Raw genomic sequence first — 12260 nt, forward strand, 5'->3', positions numbered from 1 at the left:
CAATACCTTTGAATCAAAATCTATTAGACTTGGACCGCGAGAATAATTTCCTCTGGTGGGCCCAAAGAACCTCAGTCTTACCCTGCTTGGATCCTATTATCATTACAAAATATGATATGCATATCTTATAGAAACTGGATGGAGGCTCTGACCATAATGTCATGTCTATGCAATCTAAAAATTCCAAGCTGAGATTAGAAATGTGTCGGGGAGCACCTTTAAACTCTTTATTAGTAAGGCGTTTCTGAGTCCGCAGCAAATAAACTAGCAGATCATCCAGTTCCTCACAGTCTCCATACGCTACGGCATCAAAGATCCTGGTACGGTCATACAGCTTAAAGGTCCTGTCCCTACAGCTGTTTGTAGACTCCACTGATGAGCTCTGTCTGTGACGAAGAAATAAGGAAACTATTAGTATAGTGTAGATGACATTGTTTGTGTCAATGATTGTCCATTATATGTTATCAAGAAATCATGGGAAGGCCTTATCAAATCCACATGCACTTAAAGTATATAAATGGTTCTCTTATCACAATTATACTCCAGAAGATAGTTTTATTAATAGGACATCTCCAACCAGACCTGAACCTACCCAGGGCATGCTCTCAAAGATCTTCAATGTGTAAGGTATGGAGAGAGACCCTTTAGATTTCATTGAGACCGGGGGCGGCTTGGCCATAGACCCTACAGGGAAATATCCTGGTGGGCCGATGCCCAGGGGGCCACTCAAGCTCTCTTGATGGCTGCAGGCCAGGTACATAATGATCTGATGCTCAATGGCCGCAGGTGCCCTCCTGAGCTCAACTGTATTACCGTCCTCATGATGGTGATATTGTTGAATACTGTGGCTGGGGTGGAAGGATTTTGTGCCGCCCTGTGGTATTTGGTTCTTCTCTGGCGGTATTCTGTGCTACACTATGGTACTGCAGGCCCCGCCTACTTGTTTTAGCCCGTCTTCTGTCAATTTGGACCCACCTACAACATGGGGCCACTTTTAGTTTTTTTTTTTCTAGGGCCACTTTAAGTTCACAATCCGCCCCTGATTGAGACTGTTATCTGTTTCTTATAGGACTGTTGACAATGTGTTGTCACGTGTGAACTATGCTTGGTGTGCTTTTTCTAACTGTTCTAGGTCCTGCACAGAAGACCAGTTACTGATATCTTAGAGGGGTTTTCCAGGATGTAAATACTGATATCCTCAGATTAGTACTGCAATTTTTATTTTATATAATTTTAATCAACAGTTCATTAAACAATCAAATCCACAAATTGTACAGGAAATGACTTAGCGGGATAATAAGTCAGTGACCAAAGTGGATTGAAAAATGAATCAATCCATATTCAACATAGAGGACGGAGATAGACCACAAAGCACCACGCACAAACTTCTATGTGTCAGGGGCGTTCTCCATCCTCAGGCATGAATGGGCCCAGTCTAGTGTGAATATATAGTGTAACCAATCACCTGCTAAAAACAATCCCATATACAAAATATCCAAATAGTATACAGAACATTATAAAATAGGACCTATACCCAAAGGAAGGGGCGTATAAATGTATTTTTTATATAACATTTTAGAATATACCGTACATATATGTGGCAGCTTTTTTCCTGCTCAGCTGCATAAATCATCTTCCCTCTGCAGGTTAGTAACTGGAAAACCCCTTCAATCAAAGTGGTAATTTTAATACGTTTCTATAGCAGTGGTGGTGAACCTATGGCACGGGTGCCAGAGTTGGCACTCAGAGCTGTGGGCACCAGCACTCTGGAAAAAGTCTGTGGTGTACCAATATGCCTTAGACTTTTCCTGCCATTCATTAGCGCAGGACGCGCTATGAACAGCACAGGCAGCGCACTGAATGTAAGCAGGCTATTATAGTACATAGAAGATATACTATATTGGACTGTAGTATTCAGGTTAAATTGCTGCGTTGTCACTTTTGCAATACATATGTGGGTTTTGGGTTACAGTTTGATAAAAGGTTCGCCATCACTGTTCTATAGCTTCCTTAACAATGTATATTAGGCCTTTGAATAGGTTGGAGCAATATAGAAGAGGTTTAGAGTCGGTGTTTGTATTCTTAAACGTTATAAAATACTTTTATATGCGCCTTCCATTGGGTATAGGTCCTTTTTTATAATATACTATTTGGGTATTTTTTATATGTGATTGCTTTAACAGGTGACTGGTTAGACTATATATTCACAACTGGACTGTAACAGTGCCTTCCTGAGGAAGGGGAACGCCCCCAAAACACAGCAGTTTGCACTCGGTGCACTGTAACCTATCTCTGGGCACTTTGTTGAACATGGGTTGATTTCTTTCATTCCACTATGGTCACTGACGTGGACTTTTGTATTATCCGGCTATGTATGCAAGTCGTTGGTTTCCTGCACAGTATTGTCATGTGTCAAAAATGAGTTATTAAAATGGCCATGGAGGTTAGAGAGGACCTCGTGTGGATGTATTTTCAGTGATCCGATAATTATATTTTTGTGTATCAGATCATAAGGGGTCCGACACCCCTGCACCCCCTGCCTATCAGTTGTTTCAGGGAAGCTCAAGTACCGGAAGTTGCACCAGAACTACACAGCTCCATACACAATGCTGTGGATGGAGCTTGCAACTGCAGGGTGCTCCCATTCAGTTCAAAGGGAGCAGCACTGTGCTTACCAGCTCATCCACAGCACAATGCATGGAGCTGTGCAGTTCCACAAGAGCTACAAGAAAACTGCTTAAGAGTGGGATGTGGGGAATCGGAATCCACCAATCTGATATTAAATAAATAGAATACTTATGTTTTAATGTTTTAGATATATTTATGTCAAAAAGGTTATTAATTGGTATTATAGTAATGATGTAAGGCACTCACTCATCTGGGCTCATGTGGATACATAGTTATATAATCGCAATACGAAATAAAACACTACTAACAAACAATAAAAATGATGAGGTATACCAGCTGGATAACTCTCTATAGCTGTAATCGAACCAATGTTATTCCAATTAAAAATAAATCAAAACCAGCAGCACAAATATAGAAGCGGCTTCTAAAAGGATGGAAATCAAATTCAAATTACACACACGTAGCTTCTAAGAGGTATGTATAAAATATAATCGGAACTTGCTGCAAGATTATCTTCACGTGTCTTAGGATTCCTGTGCATAGGGAGTCCCCACTTAGATGCGGTTTGAAAACAAAACTGATCAGGACCCCCCAGGACGTCCAATTATTTCTAGCATTAACAGCTAATTTATCTTTATATATTGACAAATTATTACAGCCAATAGTCAAAAAGACATTGTCCTATGTAAAAGATACCACACAGATAATACGACTAGTAGAACAGCTAGACTTTAAATCCCATTGGACTATGGGGACATTGGACGTCCATTCCTTATATACAATAATTAATCACCAACAAGGGCTAGAGTCTCTGAGAACACAATTGATTGCAGATAAACAACTGCCCATTGAGCAAATAGATTTCCTAACAGAGGGAGTGGGATTTATACTAAATCACAATTATTTCTTCTTTGAATCAGATTTTTATCTACAAACACAAGGGACCGCCATGGGCACAAGAATCGCCCCAAGTTATGCCAATCTGTTTATGGTGCAATGGTAGGGCTCTACCATCAATCCACGTCTTGGGGCGGAGCTGGTGCTCTGGCAAAGATACATTGACGATGTGTAGTTCATATGGCAAAATGATGAGAATTCACTTCAAGATTTTTTGAATGAGCTAAATATAAACTCATATAATTTACAATTTAAATCCACCATCAGTAAATCGTCTGTAGAATTTTTCGATCTACTAATTACTGTTGACAATGGCAAACTTATTTGCAACACCTATCAGAAACCTATAGCCAGGAATAGTTTCATTCTATATAGTAGCTGCCACCTTCCGAGGTGGCTGATTAATATACCACAAGGACAATTCTGAATGGATTAAAAGAAATTGCACTCAGGAACATGTATTTGAAAAGGAGACTGTAAAAATGAGACAGTGTTTCCTAGTGAAGAAATATCCACATCCCTAAATAGAATTCGCAATATGGATAGACAATCATTTTTTATCCAGGACGAGACTAAACAGAAAAATCTGAGTGACGAGACAATGAGAATTGTCCTACCTTATAATACACAATATAGAGAGATTAAAAACATCATTAAAAAAAATTGGCATTATCTACTAAAAGATAAAATGGTAGGCCCTCTGATCGCTACTACCCCCCCAAATAACCTTCACAAAAGCCACCAATTTGGGCTTGAAAATAGCCCCAACTATAAAGATGGACCAAAAGAAGACATTATCCATTCAGAAATGGACTAATATGTCTGATTTCCATAGATGCAGGAAATGCTCTAACTGTAGAATTACCAAGTTCCCACGTAAGACCACACAAGTCAGATATATGACTAATTCATATACACTAACAATAAGAGATTTTTTTGACGTGTGATTTAACTGACGTCATATATCTACTACAGTGTCCCTGCAACAAGCCGTACATTGGCAGGACCTAGAGGACTCTGAAAAAACGCATCTCTGAACACATTGGAAACATTAAGAACGGTTTTACCAAACATTCAGTATCTAATCATTTTAAACAAATACACAACCAAGACCCTACAGGTTTGATCTATGTAGCATTGGAGAAGGTAGAGAGACACTGGAGGGGAGGTGATCACATCAGTAGAATGTCAAGAGGGGAATCTAGATGAATTTGTGAATTCAATGCATTAAGCCCGGGTTGGTTTTCTATAGACATATGGGTGGACACCCTCTACCGATTGTGGCCTCTACACTACGTGCACGAATTATTAGGCAAATTAGTATTTTGACCACATCATCCTCTTTATGCATGTTGTCTTACTCCAAGCTGTATAGGCTCGAAAGCCTACTACCAATTAAGCATATTAGGTGATGTGCATCTCTGTAATGAGAAGGGGTGTGGTCTAATGACATCAACACCCTATATCAGGTGTGCATAATTATTAGGCAACTTCCTTTCCTTTGGCAAAATGGGTCAAAAGAAGGACTTGACAGGCTCAGAAAAGTCAAAAATAGTGAGATATCTTGCAGAAGGATGCAGCACTCTTAAAATTGCAAAGCTTCTGAAGCGTGATCATCGATCAATCAAGCGTTTCATTCAAAATAGTCAACAGTGTGGAAAAACCAAGGCGCAAAATAACTGCCCATGAACTGAGAAAAGTCAAGCGTGCAGCTGCCAAGATGCCACTTGCCACCAGTTTGGCCATATTTCAGAGCTGCAAAATCACTGGAGTGCCAAAAAGCACAAGGTGTGCAATACTCAGAGACATGGCCAAGGTAAGAAAGGCTGAAAGACGACCACCACTGAACAAGACACACAAGCTGAAACGTCAAGACTGGGCCAATAAATATCTCAAGACTGATTTTTCTAAGGTTTTATGGACTGATGAAATGAGAGTGAGTCTTGATGGGCCAGATGGCTGGATTGGTAAAGGGCAGAGAGCTCCAGTCCGACTCAGACGCCAGCAAGGTGGAGGTGGAGTACTGGTTTGGGCTGGTATCATCAAAGATGAGCTTGTGGGGTTTTTTCGGGTTGAGGATGGAGTCAAGCTCAACTCCCAGTCCTACTGCCAGTTTCTGGAAGACACCTTCTTCAAGCAGTGGTACAGGAAGAAGTCTGCAAGGTAAGAAAAACATGATTTTCATGCAGGACAATGCTCCATCACACGCGTCCAAGTACTCCACAACGTGGCTGGCAAGAAAGGGTATAACAGAAGAAAATCTAATGACATGGCCTCCTTGTTCACCTGATCTGAACCCCATTGAGAACCTGTGGTCCATCATCAAATGTGAGATTTACAAGGAGGGAAAACAGTACACCTCTCTGAACAGTGTCTGGGAGGCTGTGGTTGCTGCTGCACGCAATGTTGATGGTGAACAGATCAAAACACTGACAGAATCCATGGATGGCAGGCTTTTGAGTGTCCTTGCAAAGAAAGGTGGCTATATTGGTCACTGATTTGTTTTTGTTTTGTTTTTGAATGTCAGAAATGTATATTTGTGAATGTTGAGATGTTATATTGGTTTCACTGGTAAAAATAAATAATTGAAATGGGTATATATTTGTTTTTTGTTAAGTTGCCTAATAATTATGCACAGTAATAGTCATCTGCACACACAGATATCCCCCTAAAATAGCTAAAACTAAAAACAAACTAAAAACTACTTCCAAAAATATTCAGCTTTGATATTAATGAGTTTTTTGGGTTCATTGAGAACATGGTTGTTGTTCAATAATAAAATTAATCCTCAAAAATACAACTTGCCTAATAATTCTGCACTCCCTGTACACATAAATACTATTGAATAAACACTACTGTGCAAATAGAAGACTCAACCATATTCGACACAATTTGAAGAAACAGTTCTACATATGAGATACAGCATTATACATGCATTTGATATGAAAACGCATGGAAGATGCACCAATACCGCACATGCATTTTTATGTTTTTTTTTTAGGTAATCCAATCGATAGAATAGGCATATACACTCTATATGTACCCCCTATATTGACATCTCTCAGGACATTCGAATTATGAATACATTTGTTTACAAATTTGACTATATATATTCACTGCAATCATTTTATATAATACGAACCATACAATTACCAATTATAAGGAGTCGCCACATCCTATTACATTGTATTGGAGCTATATTGCACTATGTAATCTGTTCATGTGTGGTTCTGCATATCGCATGGAAAACGCATTAATATCGCTTATGCGTTTTTAGTTATTTAATAGATATTTTAACTGATATATCATATGTACATACTTTAATACTATTTTCATTCAAAATGATGGATGCTGATTAACACTGTATGATATGGACTTTGCAAGATGGCATCTTAATGAAAAGATGTAGGGAACAGAAACGCTATTCAAGTCCGGTTTTTATATAAGACCAGCAACGCTAAAAAGTGCCGGAGACCACGTGGGACGCCACACCGAGGCACAGTACCCCGCTGGATATACCACTACTCCAAAACTGTGAGTGACTGAGTCTTATAAGTGATAGGGTTTTAAGTAAACAGAGTGCTTTTTCTAAGGAATGCCTTGATACCGGAGATTATATATGCTGGCTTGTATGACTAACCGCATCTAAGTGAAGATTATTTGCAGCATGTTCCGAATATATTTTATACATACCTCTTAGAAGCTAGATGTGTGTGTAATTTTAATTTGCTTTCCATCCTTTTAGAAGCCACTTTTATATTTGTGCGCTGGTTGTGATTTTATTTTAATCAGGATAACATTGGTTCGATTACAGCTATAGAGAGTTATCCAGCTGGTATACCTCATCTTAGCATTTTTATTATTTGTTAGTAGTGTTTTATTTTGTATTGTGATTATAATAAATATGTATCCACATGAGCCCAGATGAGTGAGTGCCTTACATCAGTACTATAATACCAATAAATATCCAAATTCTAGATAGGGTGGGTCTATTTGTATAGTGCACCTTATCCGTATCGATCAACAGGAGACAGTGGCATCGCCAGGGGGGGGGGGGGGGCAGAGGGGGCCACGGCCCCCCCTACATCATACTGTGCCCCCCCAACTAAAATGGTACATTATGGGGGGCACTAGGAGGGAGGGGGAGAGGAGCACTATGGGGGCATTTACTGGGGGCACTATATAGGGGTATTTTATACTGGCACATTATGGGGGACATTAGCTCAACTGGGGGCGTAAGGGGGGATTTTTTGCATTGTCACATTATAAGGAGAATTATTTCTACTGGAGGGCATAATGGTGGGCTTTATTACTCCCCCATGGTATGACCCCCTAGTAGCAGCACCAGCCTCTCCTTGCTCTGCTATCCCTCTGCCCCTTCTCCAAATCCTTATTATGAAATCTTTCTCATTAGGATAAAACACAACATCAGCTCCGCTGAGCCCCCGGCCAAAGTCTTGAAGTGGTGTCCGAGATCCCCAAGGGCCAAGCCAAGTAACTAAGTTTTCATGTGAAATATGTTTATGTTATACACATATAGTCTACACTGTGCCACACAGTATACCTCTACACTGTGCCACACAGTATACCTCTACACTGTGCCACACAGTATACCTCTACACTGTGCCACACAGTATACCTCTACACTGTGCCACACAGTATACCTCTACACTGTGCCACACAGTATACCTCTACACTGTGCCACACAGTATACCTCTACACTGTGCCACACAGTATACCTCTACACTGTGCCACACAGTATACCTCTACACTGTGCCACACAGTATACCTCTACACTGTGCCACACAGTATACCTCTACACTGTGCCACACAGTATACCTCTACACTGTGCCACACAGTATACCTCTACACTGTGCCACACAGTATACCTCTACACTGTGTAGTCTGTTCTATAAGCACCCTTGTTCTGTGGCGGCGGACAGAAAATAATCTGGAAGTGCCCCTCCCGAGACCAGGCTCTGGATCCGCCACTGGTCTGGACCGCTCACAGGAGTGTACATTTCTTCTAAACTGTAATCCGTATCCTCTGACCTGCAGAAATCAGCACTCGCTCGATAACAACTAACAGGCAGGACCTGTAGGCTGTAGCCTGGCCCTGTTACCGAAGCTAGCTGAGTGGTGTAAGGTTAAGGTACTAGTAGAGATGAGCGGCCGCTGTATCCTGATTTAAAGTTAAAGTTACTGCAGGATATGGATTACGGTTTAGAAATGTCAAATGTACACTCCTGTGAGAGGCGGGGAGGGGGATCTGTGGATGACACTGTTATGGAGGGGGAAATGGGGATGACACTGTCATGGGGTGGATCTGTGGATGACACATATAGCATAAGATGCTATACACGGTATGTGGCAACCACAGATCCCCCCCCCCCCCATAGCAGTGTCATCCACAGATCCCCCTCTCTATAAAAGTGTCATCCACAGACAGCTGGACTTTTCTTCCCTGTTGCGGTTTTAGGTATTGGGTAAAGTATTGCAGCATTTCTAAGTGTACTTGTGTAAATGTATCGTTGTTATAGCTGCCCCCCCCTACTTTTGTCCTGGCCCCCAGTGTGCCCCCCCAAAATTTGAAAGCTAGAGACGCCACTGACAGAAGAGCCACCTTAATCTATTCTTTTACATTACCATATGTCAAAAAGGTGTTTAATATCGTGTCCTTGAATGTGGATGACGCTGTTTCCCTATGTACACCATGGCATGGTTCTATGGTTATTCGGCCATGTCCTTTCCAATATGCATACTTGTCAACAGTCTCAATTTTGCTGGGACCTCACAAAATGGCCCACAAAACGGGCAGGGCTTACTCAAGCCTCATCCCACAGTAGATGGTTTGTGGGCCTTCTTGGCAATTTTAGGGGAATCCACATGTGGTCCAAGAGGTGAGGTTTACATGTCTCAATTTTTACTTTTTAAATGTTGGTAAGTATGCAACATGGTGCTAGGGAGATACGAACCCGGATGTCATGCCCAGGAAGGACCACAGCAGAGAGAAAGATTATGAGGGTGCTGGAGATGGGTGGTTTTGTAACCATGCATTTGGGACTTTGACTGTTCTTGTAACATTTAAATGAATGTTAGTAATCTTTCACAGTGTGTCAATGTATTCGCATAACTCGTAACTTTTATAAAATTTGTGAGAATGTAGCTGTGTGCAAAGACGCCAGGCACATATCGTACAAGGGCTGTAGTGTATTAGTATGGAGTTTGTACCCATCACCAACCTTTTATATGTGGTTAGGTAATAAAGACCATTGGGTGGTTTTTCTTTGACACATTAAAGTCAGTCTTTTCTAATGTCATCAGTTTTTCATGCAGAACTGGTCTATTGCAGTCAATGGCTCAGGGTAAAAAAAAATTAAGCATATTGATAGACGGTCTGTTTTTAACTGATGATTAAAGCAAAGAGAAGAGAGGGCTGCACCTCCTGTGTGAGCTCTGACGAGCAAAATGAATGACCCCAGAAAAAAGGGTCCGCTTTCCAGATAGTATTGTGCTTAGGGCACAACATCACTGTAGACTTGTAATGTATCACTCGTGGAGATCTCCGCAGCTCCCTCCTGCAATGGAAATTCCAAGAGGATCCTGAGTAAACAGTGGATAAGATAGATAAAAATGCAGATCGAGAGGCGTTATTTCCACTGATTTATTAATATAAAAACAAATAGAAAGATAATAACAATGAGGAGATAAGTGCAATGTGTTATGCTGGCGTCCCACCAATGAAACACGTTGCACTTATCTCCTCATTGTTATTATCTTTCTGTTTGTTTTTACTGATGATTTCAAGGAGATGCTGTCTGGTGTTGCGGTCAAAAGTAGCCTTAGCCTTACTGTTCAGGTTTTTTTTGTCACCGACATGAAAAAACTGATGAAGTTAATTTCAACTGATGCCACATGGACAGAAAAAAACTTACAAACAGAATGAAGTAACAGCAGAAACTGTAGCAAACTGAAGCAAAAGTGAAGGAAACTCGTTAGTGTGTCAGTACTCTGACCCGTGGGTCTACTGTCTTGTACTCATAGCATCATTTCAGCACGGGACATTAGACCCGCGGCTGGACTAGAACTCACAGCGTCATAGATAACTATGATGCAGAGTGAGTTCAGGTCATAGGAGCCACGGCTGGTCTGGGAAATGTGGGCGCCATATGGACTGCAGCCTTTAGCGCAGATATTCTTTTTCCTCGTATTTGAACACCACTCCTGCACGAAAAGTAAACCCTAAACATATGTAGCTTGTCTTCAACCCTCCCTAAAGTCCCTGGACTTTTCTATAGTGTGGGCGATAACAAAATAAATATACAGTCAGGTCTATAAATATTGGGATATCAACACAATTCTAACATTTATGGCTCTATACACCACCACAATGGATTTGAAATGAAACAAACAAGATGTGCTTTAACTGCAGAAGGTCAGCTTTAATTTGAGGGTATTTACATCCAAATCAGGTGAACGGTGTAGGAATTATAACAGTTTTCATATGTGCCTCCCACTTGTTAAGGGACCAAAAGTAATGGGACAATTGGCTTCTCAGCTGTTCCATGGCCAGGTGTGTGTTATTCCCTTATTATCCCAATTAAAAAAAAACACAGAAATATAGTGGCAAATCTGGGGGAGCTGCTCAACCCTAACACTGTAGCGTGTTTTTCATTGGGGGAGCAGCCCCACCGCATGTGGACCGCAGCAAACGACTATCCCCAGCAAAAAATATTTTGCATACGGTGGAGGATGTCGGCGCGGTCCACATGCACCACAAAGGCATCCTACACAAAACGGAGCATTGTGCGGATGAAAATATAATCATAAATCACAGAAAAAATGCACCACACGGATATGCCACTGACTATACTGGCTAGTCATAAATGCAGATATTAAAAGCTGAGACTTTTGCCAATATATTCCTGTCAGGAAGATATCGGAGCCCCAAGCACCACGTCACGGTTCTCAGCATGGCAAGGGGTCCTACCACTACGCTACCTATGGTGTGAACAAGGTCTGAGGGTGATGTAATCCAGCTCACAGCCAAGCTTCCACACAACCGCCTAGCAGGACAACTAGTGCAATGTGAACAAAGCCAGACTGTAAGCCACACCCATATCAGACTATGTAATGGAGGCTACCAGGTGCAAAGAGTGTTTGAATGCCAGGTGAAGGCACATACACTACATATAAAACAAGACAAAAACACAGAAATATAGTGGCAAATCTGGGGGAGCTGCTCAACCCCTAACACTGTAGCGTGTTTTTCATTGGGGGAGCAGCCCCACCGCATGTGGACCGCAGCAAACGACTATCCCCAGCAAAAAATATTTTGCATACGGTGGAGGATGTCGGCGCGGTCCACATGCACCACAAAGGCATCCTACACAAAACGGAGCATTGTGCGGATGAAAATATAATCATAAATCACAGAAAAAATGCACCACACGGATATGCCACTGACTATACTGGCTAGTCATAAATGCAGATATTAAAAGCTGAGACTTTTGCCAATATATTCCTGTCAGGAAGATATCGGAGCCCCAAGCACCACGTCACGGTTCTCAGCATGGCAAGGGGTCCTACCACTACGCTACCTATGGTGTGAACAAGGTCTGAGGGTGATGTAATCCAGCTCACTTATTATCCCAATTACAATGAGCAGATAAAATGTCCAAAGTTCATTTCAAGTGTGCTATTTTCTATGGAATCTGTTGATGTCAACTCTCAAG

The 12260-nt window shown here is 41.4% G+C and overlaps 1 protein-coding gene across 1 annotated transcript in view; it reads right to left on the reverse strand.

Annotated features, from left to right (window-relative positions):
- TRPV1 (transient receptor potential cation channel subfamily V member 1) overlaps positions 1 to 12260 on the reverse strand; it is a 76902-nt gene that overhangs the window by 59006 nt on the left and 5636 nt on the right. Inside the window, exon 3 of the mRNA XM_044285758.1 lies at positions 217 to 386. Coding sequence (XP_044141693.1) covers positions 217 to 386 — 170 coding nt within the window. The remainder of the gene's footprint in view (positions 1 to 216; positions 387 to 12260) is intronic.

The sequence above is a fragment of the Bufo gargarizans genome, chromosome 3 (genome assembly GCF_014858855.1).
Source record: "Bufo gargarizans isolate SCDJY-AF-19 chromosome 3, ASM1485885v1, whole genome shotgun sequence".
Classification (NCBI taxonomy): domain Eukaryota; kingdom Metazoa; phylum Chordata; class Amphibia; order Anura; family Bufonidae; genus Bufo; species Bufo gargarizans.